The sequence below is a fragment of the Bemisia tabaci genome, chromosome 7 (genome assembly GCF_918797505.1).
Source record: "Bemisia tabaci chromosome 7, PGI_BMITA_v3".
Lineage (NCBI taxonomy): Eukaryota > Metazoa > Arthropoda > Insecta > Hemiptera > Aleyrodidae > Bemisia > Bemisia tabaci.
In genome coordinates, this window is record NC_092799.1 from 16,502,651 (window position 1) to 16,528,695 (window position 26,045).

The 26,045-nt window shown below is 41.9% G+C and overlaps 1 protein-coding gene across 3 annotated transcripts in view; it reads left to right on the forward strand.

Moving 5' to 3' along the window:
• The window catches only part of Ten-m (teneurin transmembrane protein Ten-m), a 709,737-nt gene that overhangs the window by 346,063 nt on the left and 337,629 nt on the right, over window positions 1-26,045 (forward strand). Inside the window, exon 1 of one of the 3 annotated variants that reach the window (XM_019040131.2) lies at window positions 11,271-11,901. The exons of the other annotated variants lie outside the window; for them this stretch is intronic. Within the exon in view, the coding sequence (XP_018895676.2) occupies window positions 11,877-11,901 (25 nt within the window). The 5' untranslated portion in view covers window positions 11,271-11,876. Of the gene's footprint in view, window positions 1-11,270; window positions 11,902-26,045 lie in introns of those variants that run through there. 3 annotated transcript variants of the gene reach the window in all.

Genomic DNA, 26,045 nt, shown 5'->3' on the forward strand with positions numbered 1-26,045 from the left:
CAAATATACGTACTTACATCAAAAGGACCAATCTTCAATGTGACCTGGATCCTTCAGAATTATGAATGACAAGACCCGTGTCACAAAGGAGATGGTTACTTTTGATTTAAATACGTTCAAATAATACCACGCGTTTTTAATAGTTTTTGTACATCGGCTAAATCTTACAAAGCAAAACTGAATAAGTTTCAAAGAAATATTGAGTGTCCTGGTGAAGTATTTGAGGAAATTTTACTCTTTAAACACAGCGTCACTCAACGCAACAAAGGAGGCAATTTCAAGTTCAGCTTGGATCTAATCAATCAATCAATTATAAATAATGCAAAAGACAAAATGAATCGATCTTAATGATGTCATTGATGAATTATTTGTGCAATTGAACTGGTTGGTCCACATTCTCCACATGCATATCATCAATAAGATTGAGTTGGTGAAAAACATAATGCACCAACACGAATGCTGTAATGAAACGTTTTTCAAAGAAGACTGTCTTCCTCTACAATTAGGTAGTTGCATGCAGCTGGAATTTGAAATTCTAATATGTAATCTAGCAGAACTTTTTGCGAGAGAATCGATGGAAACATTTGCAGAAATTGAGTCGAAAGCTCCGAAAGAGCTCTGTAAAGTTTCGCCAAATCGCGATAAGAAATAAAGGATTTTTATTGGCTGTTAGAATGACGTCGGTTGACGTCATGTGAAATTTGTCTGATTTTTTTTATGTACCTAATAAAAATGGCCTAACGTTCCGTTTGAAGGATTTTGAATTTAAACGTGATTCATTTCAGAGCAATCAGTATTGCGCTAAATTAAAAATATTGAGCCAGTTAGGCATTCTTTTTCTGACGTCGGAAAAGAGAAATGTAACCAATCTATAACGACTTCAAAGCTGAAAAAACCAATGCAAAGTCGGATTTGCTCAGGGGCGCAAAGTTTGGCGTCGCTGGTGCTTTGATGAGACCACAAAGCACCTGCGTCCGTTGACCACGCGTTGCAGCCACCGGCCACCCACATCCCTTATGCCGCCCCACGCCTCCACGCCCACCCCTAAACCAGCCCCGAAAGGGGTAGAAATCTCGTATGTCATGATGAGCCTCCTCCATCTCGAGATAATGTCTTTTAACTTCCCTGTTTTTTAATCGAACCACGCCGTAAGCTTTGCGATGATTTTCAAATTATGTCTGATAATCGGAGCCCCAGATTCGTATGAGAAATGATTCGAAGTTATTAGTGCGAATTACAATTCTTGCACATTTTGCCCAAAAAGTTTAAAGACCTGAAGTTAATGGCAGGAAATTGAGAGAGAAGGGGAAAATTTCCTCGATATTCGTTTAACAACTTTGATTTAATTTATAGAAGGTAAGCACTTGAACATACCCTGTCACGATACTGAGAGCTCATCGTGACATTCGAGAATCCCCATATTGCAGTAATGAATTTTGCTATCAATAAAAAAAAAATAATAAGAATAAAAAATAAAAAAAAACGAGAGCAATTTGCATGACTAAATTACGATATTCACAGGTTTTAAGGAAACTGATGCTTTTTTTCAGCCCTTCAAATGGCGAGCGGTGTTATCATCGTTTAAAAATTAAAATTCCTGGCTCGTCAGTGACGTCCAGGAGCGAAGAAAACACACGTATACATGAAGTGAATCAAAAGTGTCATCAAAAGGTTAAACCTCAACAACTTGAAGTTTTTCTGTTAAGCGCTGATTTTCTCATGTTTTGTGGAATGTCAAAAATTTCTTTATTAATCTCACAACTGCCGGCGTTTGGAGGCATGCACTTTAAAGACCTCAAATCCATGCAAACGGCAAGACTGGTGCAAACACTCTGAGTGGCCATTTTCGGGTTTTGTAATATTTCGCTCATCGGATCTCAGCATCAGATTTTTTTTTTTTGGACATCATTATTCAAACATCAAGTCACAACCATGAAAAAATGAGAGTTTCCTTCAAAACTTGCTTTTGTCACTTCTTTCACATTCCCTTACCTCCACCTCCCCTTTTTTGCGCTCATTTTAAACGTCACCGCGGATACTAAATAAACCCAGTTTTCAATAAACTGTTGATCCTGCGACCTCATTGTGATTCAACAAGGTTACACGGGGAGAAGTGTATTGCGACCAGGGTTAAAAAATCGCGTAGAGGATGATTTGTGGAACAAATGTGCCACATCATATCAAGCCGCGAAAGAACAAAAAAAAAGTGTCGCGTACAGGAGAGCCATTCAAAAACAAATTAACCGTCGCGAATGCCACGTTCAAGACGGGGTCCGAAGCAGTTTCCCTCAAACCGCGCCTTTTTCTGTCCAAAGTCCCCTCCTTGTGCCCATTAAGAGCAGCTTAAACGCAAGCAATGTTGCCACGTTATCCCGTAGGAGAATCCCTAAAATGAGAGCCTGTAGGTAGATAAATCACGCAAACAAACAATGTACTTAAAGGTTGTTTTCGAAGGAGACCTGAATCACCGACTCACCGAAAATTTCCTACAATGTATGTTGCGAAAACAGAAGTATGAACTAAGCAGACATGAAGTTATTCCCGAAGGATAAGATCCATCGCAAGTACCATTATAATAAATTTTTGGTGCAAATATTGCGAAATTACGAACGATTGGTAATGATTGTCCTTGGGAAATTTAATGGGCGACTAGAGTGAACTTCAAATAGTTCATGTAAGAATTCTACAAACGTGAATACTTCTGGGAAAAGGAAGAAGTCTCCCGAATTTTTCCGTGCTGATCTCTCGTGTGCCATACTACAATTTGACAACAGCTGAGGGATGATCTCTCCACAGATGAGTTTTATTGACGCAATGATAGTGGCAAATCGGATCGCTGGAATACATTTCCCCGACTACAAAAGTAAAAAAATGGCCTAAAAAAGGAGGCCGGACCAGCCTTGCAGTGAGGGATGAAGGATAAAAATCAAGCAGGACAAATGGCTGATGCACGATAAATTAATTTTTATACAGAGCGTTTAATAAACATCCAGCGACAGGCGGGATGGGGATAGGGCGTCGTGCGGGAAGAGCGGGGGAGGGTGGGAGGGTGGGATAGTTATTTATGGGCGGGGGTTGCACCATGTGCCATAAACTACTTGATTATAACAGAGCCCATAAGCACTGCTCGCCATTACGCCCCTCCAAGGGTACGGAACGATTTCATTACATTCTCATAGTACGGCGTTGGATTGCGCGCGAATGTTAGCGATTCCAGTTTTCGGCGGCCGGAATCGTTCATTATCTGGTCCCTGGGTTTTATGGCCGTCGGCTTAGCGCCCATTGCGAGGCTGTCGCCAGGCGGCTTTTTATAGCTCGTTTCCGGTGAAATTCGCCTGCCAAAAATCGTATGTGCAAGTTTGAGCCTCGTCTGGCCTAACTTTGAAATTCAGGCGTACCGAGGGAAAAACCTCGGTCCTATGAGACGTGGTACACTGAAGAATTAGCGACAAAAACCCTAAAAATGTTAATTAGACGAAAAATGTCGATGAATGTTGTTCGGTTAAAATAAGATGTACACTGGGAAAAATGTCTCCTGGACCAAAAATCCAGACTCTTAAAAAATTAAAAGAGAAAAAATCCTCTTGATTCGATCGGATTTTGCTTGAATCCAACAGCAATCTGCTCAAAACACTTTTCTTGTCAATTTTTAGAAGAATTTGGACTCTAGGTCCAAGAGACTTTTGCCGGCCGTGGCCTAGTTTATACAGATTTCTAGCCAGCCAACATCCTCTGTTTTTGCCCCCAACGCTGTTTTTGTCGTATAAATCTTATACCCCCGAACCTCTCGCCGCCAAAACTGGAAATGGCGTCCGATGATACGAAACGACCCGAAGTCGAATGCAATCCTGCATACTATAAGTAAGAAAGCCAAATGCTCATTTGAATGTTGCCAAATTGTCTCTAATAAAAGCATTACTCTCGAGAGAAGTCATGAACATTCATCCTTGAAATTTCTAAACGCATTGAATTGGCTCAAGTGTGGAAATTTCCGAAAAATTCTATTAAAAAACCCCACAGATTTTCCATCGAATTCGCGTCTTGCCGGAAAAAGTCCGGCATCGTGGAAATGCAGTTACGCTGTTTTGCCTCGATAGCGGCAGAAATTCGGTGAGTGCTCGCGGAGAAACCGATACCGCGGAGCGATGCTTGCCCGCGTGCATCAAAAACGCGCTGCACTGATCATATCGCATGGCGAGCACCGAAAACCGTTGTCAGCGATGTCGGCGCTGTTCCCGTTCCCCGTCCTCTCATCCACGCGTATTGAATTTCACCGTCCAAAAGCGGACAAAGCCCAGATCCAAATCGAATTCGCCCTGACACATTGAGTCACTACAGAGCCCACGACGACGGCCGGCTCCGAGCAAACTAGCATGTTGACGCAGAAGAGCTGCTCGCCGTGGAGCCGGTCCCGCGGATCCGGGGTATCCGGGTAATCCACCGGTTTAATCCCGCCGGTCGCCAAGCCGGTCGTTGCCGGGTCTCCTCCGGAATTCATCCAGGGCCTGAAACTTGATAGTGAAAAGTGCCTTAATAGTCAGAGTACTGGAAGATTCACTCTTAGATCTTAAGATACAAAACTAAGAACGTTGCATGAAGACAATTCAAAAATGCAGATCGACTGTTAAAAATTTTGGAACGAAATTCTATACATAGCGACCAAATACCCTGAGTGATAAGAATGAGGAGCGGAATCTAATCTCCACACGGAGTGATTTACACTATTACGTAGCGGAATTCATCCTTTTTGCGGAGTGTCAATCTCTTTTCGCATTCGTATCACTCAGAGTTTTTGGCAGCTATGTAGACTCCGGCACCAAATTTCACTCCTCGATTCTTTACGGTGTAATGAGGTTTTTAATTGCCATTGCAACAGCATTCATGGTAATACCATACTATTACCATTTACTCAAATCACATAGGTAATCCTATTTATTAGTTTGTTGGCCTTCTGTGCACTGGAAATAAAACACATTGGATCTAGAGTCCAGACTCTTGAAAACATTGACAAAAAAAAATCCGCTCAAATTAAGAGGTTTGGTTCTTGATCTAAGCTTAAATCTGATTGAGTCAAGAGTATTTTTTCTTGTAGATGTTTTTAAAAGTCTGGACTCCAGATCCAATGTGTTTTTTTCCAGTGTGGTGCACGTTGGTTATAGCGCTAGCTCTATGATCAGGATGTCCGGAGTTGGATTCGCGACCAGGCGTTCCGAATTTAATAGTCTCGAACACCAATCGCATGCGGCTGGCTGTGGAGTAGAGACTAAGAGGGATTAAGTTCTAACTGATAAAGCGCAGGGTTAACCTATATGATGTACTTAAAGTAGTGGTAAAAAAAAAAAAAAAAAAAATCAATAATAACTCTCAGCCTTAACAATTTTTAAGGTACCTCCACAGTTTTTTCGCGGTCGCGCGGTCGAGAAAAATTTGCACCCGTGAATCTCAGCAACAACTAATGACGCTTAGGTCGTTTTGAATTTCCTCTGTCCAAATGGACATTTTCATGCTGACAGGGATAATGTGAAAATGAATGAAAACTAAAGGAGGCATCCGCGGAGGATTTGCGTGCACCGCAGAAACCTTGATTTTATTCGTTTTTACGCAGGCCTTTTTATCATAATTACCCCGAAATGTCTTCTGAACGAAGTCATACCTTTACCTTTTACCTGAGCGCCACGCGAGCCGGCAATGTGGGCCCGCCTCCGAGCCGTGACAAGCCAACCTCTTTTGTAAACAAACTCCGGGGGCTTTGGAAGGGGGGGGGGGGCGAAGGGATCGCTGCCCGCTGCCTCTCCTTAAATATGAGCATTGAAAGGTGAGCTCAAAAGCCAATTAGGATCTGAAAATGAGCCTTTCTCAATCCAAACAGAAGAACAACATCTTTTCAGATGTAGCCAGCTCCGTTTCACGATTCATTGATGCTGGATCGAGGCGCGCGCTCTCTCTCTTTCTCTCCCTCCCTCGCCCGCGATCCGCCGCTGTTGGCGTCTCCGTCACCCTTGACAATGAACCGCGCACGCCCGTAGTTGCCGGGTCTGAGTCCCGGGGGACGACACGCCACTTCTGCGGTGAAAAGCTCCGCGATGCAGTAGGCAAATACACTAACTCCGTGACAATGAAGGCGTAGAGTATCACTAGAAAGTGAAGGCGCCTCAAGCCGAGATCATGTTTTTAAAGGTCGTGCTCACCAAACCTTCATTATGCCGATGCGTATTATTGCGTGTTGTTTTATCGAAGCAACACGTGGACAATGTTTGATTAGCGAGAACGGAGATAAAATAATCACATACACTGAAAAAAAAACACATTGTATCTAGAGTCCAGACTCTTAAAAACATCGACAAGAAAAAGTACTCTTGATTCAGTCAGAATCTAGCTTAAATCAAGAACCAAGCCTCTTAATTTAAGCGGATTTCGTTTTGATTCAAGCAAAAATCCGATTGAATCAAGATCATTTTTTCTTGTCGATGTTTTCAAGAGTCTGGACTCTTGATTCAATGGTTTTTTTTCCAGTGTACAGTACTGGTATCTGGTCATGCGAGATTTCTGTCTTTACTTGAACTTCCCTCTTCTTCCCTGCACGGAAAAAACAACTTAGCACTGAGCCCCACCACTTTAGATCAAATGGAGCCAACTAAAGGCAGTAGTGCTGAGCCATACAGCTTTAGGCTCCAGCCTTACAGACTGTATCAGAGGCACTGATTCAAATAATCCCCTACCCTACTTTCGTCCTTTATTTATGAATTTCACGCATTACTACTCATCCACCTGTGGCTACCCAATAACCGGCAATTGCTAATTGCTTGCTTCATTGATACCATTTTAGCGTCAACATAAGCATGTCTTACTCACCAACCAAGGTATTTTAAGTAGAGATGGATCCATTCCTTGCCGTTAATTTTCATCAATTTTTACCACGTCTCGGAGCACGTTGCATTTGACGCTGGCGATTTTGCAACGTTGAGCGGATTCTTGGGCGACGTGGCGGGGTGGGGACGGGGGGGAGTAAACATATGTTAACGAAAGCATTCCCGGATTGGAAAGATGAACGGGAGCTGGAGCTGGTGCCAGTGTCCTATTTGAGCCCCCCGGTGCCCCCGGTGCCCCCGGTCCCCGGGTCTTGATCTTCATCTCCTCCGTTTTAAAACTCCCTTTGTGCTCGTCAAATTGAATCCGGCCGCCACTCATACTGCACCGCGCATCGCGGGCACGTGACGTCTTGCCGAGCAGTCGACTTCGCGCTCCTGAAAATCCTCCAAGCGAAACGTCCACTCAAAGACATTTTTCAGTCGCTCGTCCTCGTAATGTCCTGTCGGGCTTTGGCTTCACGGGACGTTTCATGGGATTTATCCCTCCATTTTTATTGGGAAAAATCTCACTTGCGAAGTTGGGAGACATATTGAGTTTGTCAATACTAATCACAGTGCCAGCTTAGTCATTTTGGAGTCCCATGAACGACTTAAAAAGAAGAAGAAGACATTTTGGGAGTATGAAAATTTGGAAAATTTTTATTGGGAAAAATCTCACTTGCGAAGTTGGGAAAAATATTTAGTCAGTCAATATTAATCACAGAGCCAACTAGGTCGATATGGAGTCCCTGCAGGAACACCTTAATAAGAAGAAGACATTTTGGGGGTCTGAAAGTTTGAAAAAAGAAGCGCTTAAGTATGAGTAATCAGTAGACAAAGTTCGAAGAAATTCCAGAGGGGGGGAGGGCAAAAAAGCCGTTTTTGCATCAAGCTCTTTCAGAAACATAAAGTTTAACTTTTGGGCTGTTCATCTGGCGTGCCCTCATTTCTGTGGTCTTACAATTTGAGCTACATTAGCGTCAAAATTATTCTACCGCACTTCTTGCCCCTGGGCCAAAGGCTAAAAATCGAGTACGCCTTCATATCTTTAATCTGCAATTTTGACTACTTTGACGTCGAAAATGTTGTATCACTGGTTACGATCTGGTGGATCGCAAATCGGATATATTATGGTAATAACCATAAGGTAACTGCTTTTAACATTGTACATTAAACATATTTCCATAATCTTTTTTCCCCATTAATATAAGAGAAATTAATTTTGGAATTGGTTTTTTTAATCAACCAGAAAAATAATTTTGCCTTCACTATTTGCTTGTACAATTTTTCGCCAGTAATGTACAAAAAGACAACAATCCGCATGCAACCATAAATCAGAGCAGTACTAGAGTGACGTATCCATCTTGCCCGACCGAAGCAAAGATTGCGATCACCAGATAGATTAATAGACTGTCCATTACAGACATATTACAGAGACTCCCTTTTTGTGAACCTTATTTGGTTTGACTCCTCGGTCGAAACCGAAACTTGCGTAAAGCTCACTCCAGTCGCGACTGCAAAAGCTCAAGTTATGCAAGGTGCAATTGGACCCAATTTATGCGCGTAAGCTCGAGCAAATTTAAGTTGGAGTCGAAATGAAAGTGCTCCATTCAGGAGCGAAGCGCAGCGCGTAAATATGTCCGTCACACGTCAGCCCACGCCTGGCGTGGCGTTTTCGCAATTGGACGCGTTTAAATCAAATAGACCTACGTGCGTTGTGACGTGAGCCCTGTTATGCATGTATCCTTATGGACCGCAGGGCTCATGTCGGGATGAACATAGTTCTTTTGGATTTAAATGCGTGCAATTGAAACGCATGCTCATTGTTCGGAAAGGCTCTGCGAACGCGATGAAAGTATGCAATTCCCGTTTGATGAGACCTTCGACCTCTCCCAGCCTCGCTCACTTTTGCTGCTCTATTTCCGAGCTATCGGCCACCACGTCGCAGCCTGAGAATATCCATCGCAGAAAAAATTAATTAGAAAAAATTATTAGAGTTTATAATTACTCCCATTCATTTGTTAGTAGCATGTGAGCGATAGCGTTGCTACTGCTGGCATTTGCGTCGTTACTTTCTCGATCCTGAAGTTACTAACAGAAATGTTTGAGGACTGGCGAAGATGAATCGGACCACATTTTGCAAAAAGAACTACAATGGAGATGTTGCTTGTGTAAGGAATTTGCGATTCGACCTTTAATTCTTATGTAAAAGTTCGCGAGAAACACGATGGTGCCACTGATTTTCTCTGAAATCAACTCCAAAGTTCAAAAAAAGCTCTCAAGTTGAGGCCAAAGTGGAGAGGATATCCCACGCTATCCTGAGAGTCCACTTCTACATCAGAACAAACTCTTCATGCAAAGGATAGGGAAGAAATACATTAGCAGTGATGCCGTGTTTTCAGTTTTAGAGTCCCCAAATAAAGTGGCTGCCCTGTCAATGTATTTGCTCCCTATCTTTGCAAGGAGAGTTTGCTTGATGTAGACGTAGACTCTCGGGGTAGGGTGGAATATCCCCTCCATTTTGGCCTCAACTTGAGAGCTTTTTTTGAGCTTGGGAGTTGATTTCAGAGAAAACTAGTGGCACCATCGTGTTTCTCGCGAACTTTTACATAAGAATGAATGGTCAAATCGTAAATTCCTCACACACGCAACATCTCCATTACAGACTCATCTACAAAAGTACGCACCTGCATAAGGAAACTTATGGCACAAATGCCATTTCCGAAATGAACTGGAAATTTTAGTTCCTAATTGCAAAATGCAGTCCGATTTTACTAAATTTTTCATCTAGGAACTATTGATTCTGCCTTGATTTAGACAGCATATTTGCCGTTATTTTCCTTAAGAAGGGAGATGCTGTTTCAATGCGCTACAGATGGTAGTTCCTCATTGCAAGACATATAGTCGAATTTGTGCATCTATGATGTTTTAACATGTGATTGTAATGTCACCGAAGGACATCACATAATTTATAATTTAAAGAAAAATTTGATGAGTAACTTGTAAAATTCATTGAAAAAGCGTGTTCTTGAAATTTTAAATCCTGCTCCATCAGAAAAAATAATATAGTGATAAATCATTTTCCAATCTTTACCTCATGCAAAGTAAGCCGAAGTGACAGAAAAATAACCTTCCTGAGATTGCACTATTAGAAAAGTTGAATTCAAATAAACTAAAGAAGATCGCACTACTTTGCAAGATATTAAGATATATTTAAAGGACCGTGAAAAGGTAACTATTAATAACCGCAGGTTCATTGAACAGGTGATGCACAAGAGTTGAAAAAAATAAGATGAGAATAACATATGCAATTATTTTTGTAAAATTATTGTTGCACATGTGCTTCGACCGCACTATAAAGTGCTTAAAGAATTTTCTTTTAGGAGCTAATAAACATTTAGTTTTTATAATTTCAATCTAGGGAGAAATTTCTATAAAACGACAAAAAAATCAAGATGACAAAGAAAATGAAGGGCTTGGAAGACAAGGTGAATAAGTGCAGTTTTTGCTACTTCAAGAAATACATGTAAACGTGTTTGGAATTTCGAAATTACATGGATCCTTATGGCGGTAATAAGTTCAAACTAACTTTTTGACGCTTAAAAATTGGAATTTTGGAGCGAATTTTTCTCGGAATATGCATTAAGACTAGTTTTACTTGAAATTATTAATATCTCAATTTTTTCAAAAACTGCACTTATGCACCTTGTCCTCCGAGCCCATCAAATATTTTAAGTGTCTATTTACTGATTGTAATAGAGAGAAGGGAAGAATTAAAAAACCGAAAAAAAAGGAAAAAAAAAACAGATTCTCGATTTCTCAAAAGTCGATTGATTTAGATGTTGTGAGAAGCCCGGAAATGAAAGGGAAAGTAAACAAACCTTTGATTCGAAGAAACGTCAACGACTTTTCCCTCTTCATTTGCTTTTTTCTATTTTAAATAAAAAAATCACTTTCAAATGTAAAGAAAGCGTTCGTTCCGCAGTAATCAGCCTCCCATTATTTTCTCCTTTACTGGAGCCTAACATCGGAAGGTTTGTAAAACATTCAAAATACCAGGAAGTGAGAACCCTTTCCCTCACGGCCCATCAAAAAATCGTTAATCCATGCACCTCCTGCCCGGCGAAGATGCACTTCGCTTGCATGCAACACACTCGAGAGAAGAAAGGATCGAAGACAGTATTGAAAGCATGTAAAAAGATATTTTTTACTTCTCCCATCCAAAAGAGGGTCCGGGGATTTTCGAACAATACCGAACATGAGGAAACATGTCATTGCCTCGGAGCCGGTATTGTTGCATTGTGAGCTGCCCTGGCCCGGCCGCGGAGCCCAAAAAAGCCTCGGCGATGCGGTGACGTCAGAGGTTAGCGGACCCCCCGCCCCTCCCGCGCGCGAGACCGGGTCTCCGTGTCAGGATCCATCCTGCTGTGTTGTGAGCAAAATCAGTCGTTCCTCGCTCGCCGCCGCCGCGATACGTGCGTAGTTCTCTCGTCGAAATACCGCTCGTAACTTTGCGGAGTGTTCGTGTTCGAAAGTGAATTACGCCGGTCCTCGTTGGATTTTTGTGATTTCTCTGTGCGAAGAATTTCCGGATATCCACCCAAACGTGAAAATATTGGGTCATCAAGTGCGTTTTACTGGTTTTACCCTCATCTCCAACGGTCGATTGGATTTTATTGTGTTGACGAATACATTCCGCCGAAGTTGATACCCGATTGGAATTGTGTTATCGAATTATCCGATTTTGTTCTACGAATTCGGTTTTTAATTTAATTGATACAGTGAAGTGTTTGCTTTTAAAGTGTGCGTACTTTCACACACTCACTTTGAAGCCTGAAAAATTGCGTAGGCTTGATGATTTCGAATTCGCGAGCCTGAAATTTGCCAACGCCAATCAAGTAGGCTTTTTGAGGTTTACAGTTTTCTCTAATCAGTGAATTTAGTTCCAGATTATTCTGAGTGGATATATTTACAGTGATACCTAATCGACGACACCCCAGATTGGAAAATGCTCATGTAGCATTGACAATGTTTGGATACCACACCGTTTATGGTGAGTGCTGTCTTAACGTCTGAAGAACACATTTTGAAGCGTTATCATCATTTCGTAGTTACAAATGATTTCGAGTACTAATCAATCTCGATTTACATTAATTTAGTCAACAACAATTTGACTCAATGAGTTCTCTTTTAGTAGGATATCAAGTCGGCTGTTCTCTCCAGTTTTGGAGGTTATCCCCTATTAAACATTTCTGAATGAAAGACCTTGATGGCACAGTAAAGTTCAATGAAATTTGAAATGCTTTACAATATGTCCATGGTTTGACAGAAATCACGTCAAGTTTTGCAAAGTTTCATCATATCGAATCATTCCGTTTAAAATTCCAACACGAGACTCATGAGATGCGTTTGTGGTTTAATTTTCTGTGTTTACTATTTTTCAAGTAGGCGTATGTGGTGAGAATGAATTGGAATGCGACCGTCAGAAATATAATGTGACCGTAGTCAGACTGTCGTTCACTTCTTCCATTGAATGGAGTTCCGGTTCTTAAACTAACAATAAGCCATCTGTTCTCGTTACAACAAAACTGAAGTTTTCGTGATTAGTTTAATTGTCTGATCAGGTGATGAACTAGTTAGCCGAATCCTGAATCAAGACGAATCTCACCGTACCTATTTCTTGAGATAACTGGACCGTGTTAAACAGAAAGGAACCAAGCCACATCAGCTATTGCCAAATTTAACTGGGCAATTTAATTTTTTACATGAAAACGGTTGTGCGGATTTTCGTGTAAATTTCAGTGAAAATTCTCCGTGGTGCGAAGCAAATTCCTTCAAATTTTCAAAGAAATCCGAACAACCGTTCTCTCGTAAAAAATTTAATTGCCCAGTTAAACTTGGCAATCGCTGATGTGACTTGGTTCCTTTCTGTTAAACTTGGTCTAACTATTCGCACTCCCAAGTAGTTTTCAAGCATACCTAGCCAATTTAAGGCGCATCTTCCGTCCTGGTACAGAACTTCAATCGAGGGGCTTGCAGGACAAGGCGCATAAGTGCAGTTTTTGAAAAAATTTAGAAATTAATGATGTCAAGTTAAACTAATCCTAATGCATATTCTGTGAAAAATTTGCTCCCAAATTCCAATTTGTAAGCATATAAATATGTCAGTTTGAAATTTCTCTCCGTCATAAGGTTCCATGTAATTTCGAAACTTCAAACACTTATTTCTCGAAATAGCAAAAACTGCATTTGTGCGCCTTGTTCTCCAAGCCCCTCAATTTTAACTTTTCTCCTTCGATGATTTCTTAATCTCGTTGGCAGTAAGATTACTCACCAGTTTTGCCTTCGAAGAGCGTGTTTCGTTAAGCAAGCACTCCGGATTTTTGGATACCAAGGAGGGCTCCTAATTTTTGTGGCTCCGATGAGTTACGATTCATTCTATTATTGGCCGCGGAAGAAGCGAGACCTTCCCTTCGCCTCCTCTCGTCGCATAAAACATCGGTGAAGCGGTGATGGATTCATAACCCTAGCCTCCTGTCTGGATGTTATCTCCCGAGATTTTATTTGTTTATCCAAGTTCCAGCCCTCCCTCTCTCATAAATTAAAAAATTGTAAATGGAGGCAGCCTTAAAAAAAAATGAGTGGAACAAATAACTGCGACCCATTACTCTGTACCGTCATCAATTTTGATGAAAATATCTTGTCTTCCGGCCGACAACTCTGTCTCGTCACATGTTGCACTGTTTGCAAAATTAACAGAACATGTCGTTAGCATCTGCCGGACTGATTTGCTGTTTAGGACCGATTCTACTGCACCTGGTCTAAAACATCATTTCGAAGCTAAATTTTAAACGCTATGTTGGAGGGTTTAGGGCTTGCGTGTGATCAATTGAATGGTCCGCATATAATTTTTTACTAACTATAGAGGGACATTTTGGAACTAACAGTCTTCATCTCGAGTTATAATCGAATATTCCTCATTCTCACTAATAATATTAATCGAATATTAATCTCACTTGAATTTTTTTAATTTTGACAAATCTCATTATTGTTGTTGATTATTATTATTGATTTTGATTTATGTTACTTAGGTAGAATTTAGAATTAAACTCAGAAGTTAAGTGCGTAGACACGGAATCTGGAACTTGTCGAATGGTGCGACATCCCGACTAGGCACGATAACGGGAAATCTAAATTTATGTTTTAAGTTCAAAAGTCAATCGTTGATTGCCTTTGTGTCTTATATCACCATGCACTGATGTTTTCTTCTTTCCCCCGAGGGCGCCAGTAGTTTTGTGCAAGGATGATAACGTAATAACGCATTATCAGTAAACATCAGTTGACATTATTGCCTCCATGGAATATTCTGTTTTGCTACTTTTTATAATTTTCTCTCTTTTCATAATTTTTACTTTTGACGTTGTAAAATCAATCAAACCATCGCCACGAGTTTTCGTCATCTCATGTTCCAGTATTTCCACTTGGTTCCCTCAATATCCGAATGAAGTGAGTGTTCTATAGTTTCTTTGGAAGGGCACGAAATAAACGTGAAAAATCAGAGACGTTGCAATGAGGATCGTTATGATTTGCTCAAATGCCGACACCCATAATCCTCAAGCGAGGTGTCAATACCGCTGAAAAATCGGGAGCATAATTTTGTCCTAAAATTTCGGCGACCGAAAGAAAATTCTTGAGTTTTGTAAGTAGGCACGACGGCATATAGAAACCCTTGTTTTTATTCGTCTCACTATTTTTTACAACCGCGAGAAAAGTATCTCTGTATTTTAATTTAGAATGAAACATCTTTATTTGTGAAGTTACCTAGTTTCAAAATGAAATTCCTAATGTTCGATTGCTGAGCTAATTTTTTTTCTTTTTTTCTTGGTCAGTGGGGACTTAGAGGCTTGGATGAGCGGTAATTTTTTGCCACGAGTCTGTGAACGCCCTGTAAATTCGTGACGCTCTGTGCACCCGGTCTAACAAGAAGGGGGGGGGGGATCAAACCTACGCGTGCAAGAATGAAGTAGTTAATGTTTCCCTCATTATTCACGATCTGCATGCAACGTGCGAAAAGTCATTATCCAAGAATAAACTTTTTTGAGCGCCTCCCGTAATTACCTTTACGAGCCCCCCGGCCAGTCTTTTTGCGAAGTTTGTGAAATGTAAGCCTTTGGATACTTTTTGTGGGCCGAACGAGCAATTAAAATGGCCGCTATCACAACTCGTTAATCAGCCGGCCCCGAAGTCATTCCCTCGGTAAACTCGAAGCCCGTGAATTATGCTGCCCAAATAAAGTACATTTTTCATGTTAATTTCTCGCAGATATTTTTGTTCTTGAATATTAGGCACGTGTATCCCAACCGGATGAGTCGTTTTACATCACAACTTTTACGAGGTTTCTTATCAGTTCAGTCCATCTCGCTTGTAGTTTTTCAGGCGCTTCAAAATTACTTATAATCTTCGAATCCTCGCATTTTTATTTTGTAAGAGGCTTTATTGAGCGAGCAATTTTATGAAATTAAAATGAGTACTGCAGCTTTGTTAGAGGCCTTACCTCATAATGTTTATCACAAGCTAATTTGAACTCTGGACCTCAAATATTTATTCAGAGTTGCCGCACTTAGTTATTATCTCGCGAGTACCTATATGTCGGTAAAAAAGACTATTCACGTCTACTTAAAATAGGTAACTCTAGTGATTCCACGAAACGTTGGTTTAACAAAGGAAGTGCTTTCCGCCCTTAATTCTCACAGACCTTTGCAATTAACTAAGTTAAGGACGGATTAGTGCTAGTTTTTTACCGTGTGAACTGCATTAACGTCAAAGTTACATTTTTCTTGAAACAGTAAAAAAGAAACGAATCTAGTCAAATCCAAAATTTGATTTTCTCTGCTTAACAACTATTTTCTCTGTATTAAAAGAAAAATCAGAAAATAAGCAAATAAAGAAAAAGAAAAAAGATACGCTTTTTCCCCTCTCTTTTGAAATGATTTACCTACTTTGAACCCCGCAAATATTTTTCTTACAACACTGGAAAAAGAGTCGCTTGGATCTAGAGTCCAGACTCTTAAAAACGTTGACATAAAAAATACTCTTGATTCAATCGGATTTTTTGCTTGAATCAAAAGAAAATCTGCCTAAATCGAGAGGCTCGGCTCTACGATTCAAGGAAAAATCGGATTGAAGCAAGAGTATTTTTTCTTGTCCACGTAGTCACTGGAAAAAAATACAATGGATCTAGAGTCCAGACTCTTGAAAACATTTACGAGAAAAAATACTCTTGATTCAATCGGATTTTTGCTTGAATCAAAACGGAATCCGCTTAAATTGAGAGGCTTGGTTCTTGATTGAAGCTAGATTCTGATTGATTCAAGAGTACTTGTTCTTGTCGATGTTTTTAAGAGTCTGGACTCTAGATCCAATGTGTTTTTCTGTCCAGTGATTAAGAGTCTGGACTCTGGATCCAAGCGACTTTTTTCTCCAGTAAAAATTAACCTGAAAAAACCCTTTCGTGAGTTAATAGGTTCCATAACTGCTGCAGATACAGAAGTTCAATGCGTCTCCAATTCGATGGCTCATTTTTCATCGGGCGACTCGACTCGATCCGACCCCATCGAACTTTAAAACCAGAACACTTTCAACTTCAACTCTCGCACCCCTGCAAGACCCTAAAAGTAATTGCCTCTAAACGAGGCCGCGCACTTGGCCCGGCCGCCACCCCCGAGGGTCGGACGTGTCTGCGACAAAGACAAGACACTCTTTTAATCCGACATTACGACCGTCGACGTTGCCGAAATCGCGTCGAATCGAGGGTGGAGTGTCACCCCCGCGACTCGGCGGAGGGTGCACGATCTGGTGGGTGCTCGAAGTACTAATTACCCGTTACGGAGGGGTCGGCGGGGCCACAATGGCCTTTGGGTTTGCGCCCCACCCTCGGACCACGTGTGGGGCTGGTACATTCAGTTACATTTCATTACGAAACGTGTAAATTATTGGCTAATGTATTCACCCCTGCTCGACCTGCCCGGGCCCCGGAGTCGCCGCCGCCGCGATCCGATCGGAAGCCCCGACCGATGATTAGAGTTGGCAGCTTTGTTTCGGCCAGAAAAGAGACCTCCGACTCGCCGCTCGGATTGATTCTTTTTTTCCACCCCCGAGAGCACATTGGAATGAGAGGTGAGAAATAATGTGGAAACTAGCTTCCTTCGTTACTATAAAACGTAGTCGTTTAAAAGTTCAACGGTGGAACCTACCACGGATTTTTTTTAGAGTTTTTTTGAAATATTACAAGAAGCATCTGGTAAAATTTACAAATGCGGCGACATATACATCATGATTTGCAGTTTGAGTGAAAAATTTTACGTCTGCCCTTTCCTAATGACCCCTTTCCAGGCAGAGTGTCACAAGGGATATTCCTGTTATCATTGATAGCTGAATAGAACTTCCTAATGCCAAAAAGAACTAGGTATGTGCAATGAATCAAATCAAATTACCTATGCACATACGATTCGAAAGAATGAAAGCATCATGGATTCTTCTCAATCATAATACCCAGGAATGGCTTTAAATTTTTCAGGTGGTTTTTTCTGTTCATTTTTCTTTACAAAGTTTGCTATTGGTAAATATTATCCGTTTATGATAAGAATAGTCGGAATGTGTCATAACGTAGTAGTAGAAGAACTTTCGCAGTCGAGTTAAATGCGTCGGTTTTTATTTTATGTGGTTTTTTAAAAATTATATATCATTAATATCCATCATTGTCGTATGTAAAAAATAATCGTTACCAAATTAACCAGAGATCTGGTAACGACACATCGTATAATTTATGATGATAATTACTAACTGAAGTAAAAATTGATTTGCGGTTTTATTTTTATTGAAGTTCATTAGGAGAGGAAGATTCCCAACCGGACCGCTGAGAACCCAAGAGTTTTACCATCAAATTCTTCCACTTTGCAAGTGTTAAAATTTATTAAGACCTCCAGATGGCTCGGGACACAATAAAAAACGCATCTCGGATCAACCACAAGCCCAAGCCGAGTCGATCACGCGATAGTGAAACAAACAAAGGGCGCCGCGCCGAAAACGAAACCAAATCCATGATTAATGTAATGGACTTCGAGGCCTCGAAAGGCAGGAACAAACAATGCGATCGCCGAACTTAATAACCCACGATGAGCAAACTCAATGCACCGACAAAACGGATTAAAAAAGAAAGGAGTAAACCCCCCACCCCCGGGACCCGGGACGATTCGCGATGAGGATGAGACCAACATTAAATTAATACGGAGTGGCTTCGAGACGTGTACGGGTCACAAAAACTCACCCCGCGCCCCTCCCGCGGAGAGGGCGCACTTCATTAAAGCGCTTCCCATAATGGAAGGTGTCCGACTCCGCGCCGATAGAATGTTGATCCTATTAATAGGTAACAAATTAAAACGAGGCGCAGACAATGCTCCGCGGTTACAAATCATAAAAGGGGTTGCTCCCTCCCCCCGACCCGACACCCCCTCTCCCCGCCGCCACACTCTCGACGCAGCGCTGAGTGCATCCGGAAAATGAAAAGAAAACACTGCGGATAGACTCCTTCGATCGAGCGTCGATAGAAATTAATATCATAACAATAAGATGCTTGCAGTGTCTGGTCGGCGGGAGGGGAGGGGGGCTAACACTGACAAATGGAAGGGAACCCTCAGCTGAGCTGGGTCAAAAGGTTAAGAGAGTCTACGTGATGCATGTTCTCGGAAGGCTCCTTCGGGAGGGGTGTCGGAGCGTCACTCAGCGAGGGCTGCATCGCGTGGGGATGCTCTCCAGATTCCCGAAAGTGACCTGTCTCAGGAATCTGGCTCCCTTTTCAAGTGGCTCATCTCGAGTGGCGCGGCCAGCGCGGGCTTGGTTTATTTCTGTCCGCTCTTTTTACGGCCGAGTTTTCGAAAACGCGTGAAAAAGAAGCCGGGTGTTTGTTTAAGGTATTTCCAGTATTTATTGCCTCGAGGGGATGGTCCCGGGCGTTTGACACCCGGGTCCAGGGGTGTGTTGCGCCTTATTGGCACTCTCGATTAGCATCTTGGAAAGGTGTTCGGCCAATCTTACCTGGAGTGTCCCCGCGACGCGAGGGACCGCGCGCCCCGAAATAGACGTCCCGAGTCACAACAAAGGGGCCCTCTTCATAAACACAACATTCAAGCTTTTCAGTGTGTAGTCGGGGGGCGGTGCTCTCTGAAGTGCCCACAAAGAATGAATCTCCGAGGAATTTGTAACGTGGCTCGGCGACAATATTTTCTCCTTTCACTGATGGCTCTCTGTGGAAACTGATCTTTCAACCAGTTCGTGCGGACAAAACGCCTCGGGCCCAACAGCGACGGCTTAAGAAAGGAGATAAGAAATGACCCGTGAGGCAGCGTGCGTGCCCAATAGTTGCACGCCCCACGGGAAAAAACGGGAGGTGGCACAGCTTAGGGATTTATACCCTCTCACTTCTCGTCTCATATAAGTATAAAGAAAATATGAAATTTACCACACATAAGTGCATATGAAATCACTAAAACCGTTGTACCTGCTCAGTGGAGTTCATCTCCACGGGTGCAGAATGTTCCAAAACGCTGTTCGAGGATTTTGCAACGTGGTATTATTTTTACTTTGTCTCTTGGTCTAATGTCCAATTTTTCTGTAAAGTATGTGATTTTTCCCCAGTTTTTTTGAAGTATTTAGCATGAGTCATTACTTTAGAAAATTGACTCATGATTTCCATATTCCTATACGGTCGCAGGATTTCTTATTTTCTGCATCCTGAATTTTTCGTCAAAAAAAAATCGGCTTTTCACCTTTTATGCCACTCTCTTCGAACGCATTTTGCGCTGTTTTCCTCAAAACCTGATTTTCATTCTTAAACTTGATTTATTTTTGAAGATTTTCGTCGACTTTTTCTTTTAATGCTCTGCCTGCAATTTTTAAGATTTGCACTTTTAATGATAAACGTAAGAAGCAATTTTATTTTCCAAGAGAGGCAAAATCCTAGAAAAATTGCAACTTTCACCGAATCGCAATCTGCGTCGAAACCTTTCAAGTTGCTCCAGATCTGAAAGTGCAATGGTTTTCGCAACGACTCACGCGAACTCCTAACCACGAAATTAATTTTCACCACCTCTCGCGGTATCCATTACCATCAGGCTCATCAATGTCACCGAGTGGTGACGTCGGCAAGCACTAATGTTCCAATGTCTCATGCTCATTAGGTTAGTGGTGTTTTGATCCTCAACCGCGTCTCCTCACCTCAAACCGCAAGGACCTGCACGCGTGGGCTCAAATACCAATCGGTTTTGTAATGCAAGTCTCCGTTCGCTTGCTCACATCCATCGTTAAAAATTAAAGTGTAAAAGCGCAATGACTTTCGAGGGATTCAATGCAACTTTTCATAATTTTACATGTTTCACAGGGTATTTACCGTTAGGAAAACCCGGAGAACGCAAGAAAATTTTATGTCATCAGGAAAAATCGGGCAAATATCAGGAAATGTAGGCAAATTTCAGGAAAATCAGGCAAATATCAGGAGATTCCCGAATGCGTCGATCAGTTTTCAACTACCTACATGCAGTTTAGCACATGCAGAAGTAAAGCATTCTATATAATTTATTCAATATGTTGGTTTGAAATATCCAACGGGTGTTAATTCATTGGTGCTAAAAATCAAACATTTTCTACATAGGTACCTAAATATTCGGAAAAATCACTATAATATGATGTCCGGAAAATTTGGAATTGTAGGAGACACCTTGTTTTAGGGCCGAGGTCACACCAGACACCTCTTTTTGATTTAAACACACTGGAAAAAAAAAAAAACAAAAAAAAACACATTGTATCTAGAGTCCAGACTCTTAAAAACATCGACAAGAAAAAATACTCTTGATTCAATCAGATTTAAGCTTAAATCGAGAACCAAGCCTCTTAATTTGAGCGGATTTCCTTTTGATTAAAGCTTAAATCTGATTAAATCAAGAGTCCTTTTCTTGTCAATGTTTTCAAGAGTCCGGACTCTAGATCCAATGTGTTTTTTTTCCAGTGCACGTTAAAAAATTAATATTAAAAACCCTAATTCATAATCTAATGTTATAAGCCCTTACGGCCCTTATAGCACCGACGACCAGCGTTGGTGTCTGCACTCCAACCCCCAAGTGAAAGTGAGGAATCCCTTTTTCCAATAGAGCGGGGTGAAATAATGTCATTTCACTGGATCCTCTTAAAAAACGAGCCACTGACACCGAGCGCATCTCCCGTGGATTTATCGAATGATCCTGGAAATATGCGTCGCGTAAAAACGCTCGGAATTAAATTTGGAGCCGCGCGAACTAATCCCATGCTTTCTCGGGCGGAATGAATTTTAATGCACTGCAAGTGAGAGGCAAATCAAATTGACTGGCAAAAAATCGCGGAGCTCCAGGTGATTTTTCAAGGGGCGGGGGAGGGTGGAGGGGAGGAGAACAGGATTAAAGGTACGAACGGAGGGAAGGATCATTTTTCTCATGACTCCAAGGCATGGAAGAAGGGACGGGAAAAGGTTCTTCTAAGATATCGCAGACGAGTTCGGATTGCATGGGCAAAAAGACGCAGAAAACGTCAAGAAAAATTGATGGCATACTTAACAGAAACCAACAATTTGACTAAATTCTGCGATTAGGTACTGCATTCCGACTCTCGCAAGTCGGGAGAGTTTAAGAATTTATACTACAGAGTATGATGAGGGTCTCGGAAGTATTGGTACTGGCAAGTAGAGAGAAATTAAGAAATAACCTTATTATGTATATGTCGCAGGAAAATAGTCAAATATTCTAGCTACGATTGAAATTCTGATTCTTTTCCTAATTTTAGACAAAATAATTAATTTCCCCCGTAAGAAAAAATTCTCAGTAAAAATTTGCATCACCAAATAGTATTTTAAACGATTTTTAGCTCCGGAGTAGACACTTATCTTGAAATTTTCAGCTTGTCAGAGAATACAGCATTTTTAGAATTTCAACCTTTAAAAATATGAGAAGCAATTCAAGAGGAAGAGACAAAAAAAGTTTGTAGGTTTGATGAGATATGTTTCCACAAATATTGAAAACTCGTGAGCTCTACACCATAAATTCACAAAATTTTGTAGACAATCAAAATTCAGCTATCTGCCTAGGCATTTGACAAAATGCCTGATTTCACTATTTGCCTGCGACATATACATTTTCCTGGTTTTTACAATATGCTCAGTCGGACGTAATTTTATAAGGTGAGGAAATAGGGCTCCCTAAGTCAGAAAAAGAATCCCTATTATTATTTCCTTTAAAAGGCTGTAGATTAAAGCGTTTCTTTATATCGCGGCAACATCGCTAAGTTACGGCGACATTAGCGGTTACCTTTTTTTCAAACTGAAAGTAAGTGTATTTCAATCAGCCACACGAAATCCCCTTTAATATAAACGAACGAATTCAAAACCACAGCACTCTACACCTCGGCTCACTCAGGTGTCCTGGACACTGATGCTATGCCGTCCTTTTTCACCGAGATGAACATTAGAAAAACGGCAAATTTTGTTTGAAATTTGACAGCACGCCTCGGGAACAAGTGCCGTGCAGCGTGAGGCGGGGCGACAAATGCTTGCTTAAATTTTCATTAGAAGCTTCGACCAATACAATTTGAATTTAATCTGTTGATTTGCCTAATCTGCGCTCTGCAAATTTATTCAAAAGCGTTGCGTCGTCGGAGCCTGGGCTGCGGGTTGCGGTAGTCCAAGGGGTTGCCGCTTCAAACGGCCAACCTGGGACCTCTGTACTTTCAGGATCTTCTATCTTTCTATTCCTCTCGCCACGCACTCAGCCGCTGACCGCTCGTTGACACTTTGTGCCTACTGAAAGACTCGTTGATTCCGTTTTGCAAGCCCATCGGAAATATGTAGCTTGACGCTTGACCAGGCCGGCAAATGTTCATAAAAATTTTGAATGTATCAAGTACCTTAACAGGGTGGTACTAAACAAGTCCGGAATTTCCGGAAAACCGGAATTAGTACCGATTTTTTATGGGGAATCCGGAAGTACTGAAAAAGTGCGGAAATTCCGCAAAAGGTCCGGAATTTTTTTAATCTTTTTGTGATTTTTGTCCAAATTTGAGCGAGAATTCAAATTTTTGAAATTTTTCGAATTTCATAAATTTTAGGTATTGAAAAAGTACTGAAATTTTCTGTTAAGGGTGTACTGAAATTCTTGGGAATGTACTGAAAAAGTACCGTAAAAGTACTGATTTTTTGCCAGCCTGTTTTAGTAGACACCGTGATTATTGCCTGCTCCATGTAACTCAGCATTTAGCTAGAAAGAGTGCAACCGTGATTGCTATCCACCTATCAGCCCACATCCGGAGGCAACAAAGAATCCAAAAATTTCCCTCGCCGAAGTGACGTCGTAAAGCGAAAAGCGCTTAAAAACAAACCAAACTGCATTCCGCCAAATCCGCAGGAATCCGTGCGCGCAGCGACAGGCGCTCCACCAACTCCCTGACCCAAAAAAAATAATGGAAAAGAACAAAGAGCATAATAGGGAGGAAAGAATGGACACGCGGGGGGCCGTAATGAAGGGCGCTAATTTGATTTGGCACCAAGCGTGAACCCGGGTCCCCAACACCGCCGCCAGATCTCCCCTTAAAATCCTCTTTTGTGGCCAACCAGCGCCGAGTTTCCCGGAGACCTGGCAATGCTCGGATTTATTGCGGATTCTTCCCGTCTGGTGGGTTCGCAGATCCGAACCCGTCGAGTTTGAAACCCCGCATGTCCATTCTCCAATGAGCTCTGAACTCCATAAGAATGCTTACATTCTGAGGCTCATCAGATAAAGGGATTTTTCGGTTTTCGGCACGAGTGAACCGCGAGACCCCGCCCCCGCGGAAACGGACCCTTTTACCTTTAAGGTTCGATTGTTTTTTCCCGGAGACAGGGTGCGCGTGTCGCCAGGGTTGTTTTATCTGCGACATCGCGGGATTGAGTTTTAATTCCCCCTCTCATAACAATTTGTCTGTCTGTTTTAGGTAAGTGTTTTTGGATTGGTGACGAGGACCCCCTCCTCCCCTGCACGAAAGCCAGGCGCCACCGCTTCCTGGCCCAGGTAACAGGTATTCAGATTGAGCGATAACCGATTACCCGCTGCTAGCTCGATTGCTGTGGTCCCTCGCACTGTGTCCCCGGCTCGGTGGGGCCTCGCGTTGCAGGTGTTGCCAATGGCTAATTTATTCATATTTCGATCTGCGAATATTTTGTTTTTATTATTTTACTCTCACTTTTTATGGTCTCGTGTTTGAATGATCGGACATGATCGAGCGGGCGGGTGATGTCCACGTGTAGCACTCTGAAACTACGCTTGGTCAGGAGCTTGTAGCCGCAGATGCGTTTCTTTCCGAATTCGATGGGAGTGCAAAAACTTTCTGATCATGTCTGATTCATGTATCAGGATGCTTAATTTCGTGCCTTGTTGAATAGTCCATTCGATCTGAATAAACGAACTTCGAGAACTTTTCCAACTTTTCTCGGAAAAAATATTTCATCGGGAAAAACGAGGCAACGTTGGAATGCTTTGCTCAGGTGGCGTCGAAATACAATGCAGGTCTTTTAAGCCCCAGTAGTCGATGAATAACCAACTCGAGTTCGAAAAATCGCACCAAACACAGTGTGGCCGGCGTTAAACGCATATTAGCGCCTGCAAGACCGTGGGGATACTTCACGCATCGCGCCAAACAGCGCGGTCGGTTTGAACCGCATATTAGCGCCTACAAGACTGCATGAATACTTCTCGCATTGCGTCAAAAGCAGTTCAGTCGGTCAGTTGGCGTAAAACGCGTATTAGCGCCTACAAGACTTCGATTTGCGAGTCAAGATCCAATGTGTTTTTTTTTTCCAGTGTAAAATCAATGCACATCCTTCCTCTTTCGGCAACGTTGCTCAAAAATCGGTAAGGGTCAACTCCGAGGAGCCCGATACCGTGTTTAGGTGACCATCAAGCCCGATCTCTCGCCGAGTACACACGGTTTTTTACTTTCGAGCCGGGGCCATTAAGCGGCCTTTTTATTTTAATCTCGAAAAACACATTCCCCGCTTCCCGCCCTTTCTGCTCGAAACCGCTCTTCTGTCTTGTCCCGTGCTCTACTTACGCCCTCCCCCGTTTAATCCTTGCGGTCCCGATACTTAATGATTGTTAAACAAAACCCGATCGCCGTAATCGAAGAATAACACATTTTTTTGGGTCTATTCTCCTCTTGATTGAGGTTTTTTATTTTATTTCTTTATTATTATTTTTTTCACCTCGTCGCCCACCCGTTCCTTTGGATGCGCGCGCTGCGGGTGGTTATATGTTCATTTTATTCGATTTTTTTTTATTTATTCTGAGACCCGTTTCGTCGGGCTTCTTTCATTAACAGAAAGCCTTTCCACCCTTTCCGACTGCCGCCCGTTCGATTCAATTCCCTGTGCTCCCTCGACTATCTGGGCATTTTTCGTCGTGTTGTATTCCCCGATGTCCGATTTGTGTCTAAATATTGAGAAGACTGCCGCTCTACGGCAGACCGCACCTTCTCTATTTATATGCCGATGTACTTATGTCGAAATCGTAGGTTTGTACCATAAACTAGTAAAAAAAATAGAGATTCTCTACTGATATGGTGATTTATCCCCAGTATACTCTATGGCATGAATTAATTTTGGATCTCAGATTCGCGGGGACACTAGGTAATCTATTTTGTTGCTCGCATAAATAACAGAGGGTACCAGTTTTTTTCTTTTATTTACCTTGTTGGGAATCGGTTTTTCAAATAAAAGAAGAAACTAAAAAATACTTGCAAAATTATGCCATGGAGGAAAGATTCAATCTTTAAGAATCCAAAAAATGCGGTGTTACGAATTCGTAACGCTATGCTATAGCGTTAGTAATTCGTTCTTAGGAATTGAATAGGTCGCTCTACGTGGATTAAACTGTGTTTTGCATTGGAGAAGAAAATACTATTGTTTATTCAATTTTTCTGTACTGCGGGTGCGCCTTTTATCATACCAAGGAGAATTTTGAGAGAGCATGAGACTCCGGCCGTGGAAGCTGTACATAGACATACGGGCTACATAGACATATAGCCCGCGTTCCGGCCTCAGAGGCCGAAACTTAAGGGCGTAGCACCCGGAACAATCAAAGCTACGACTCC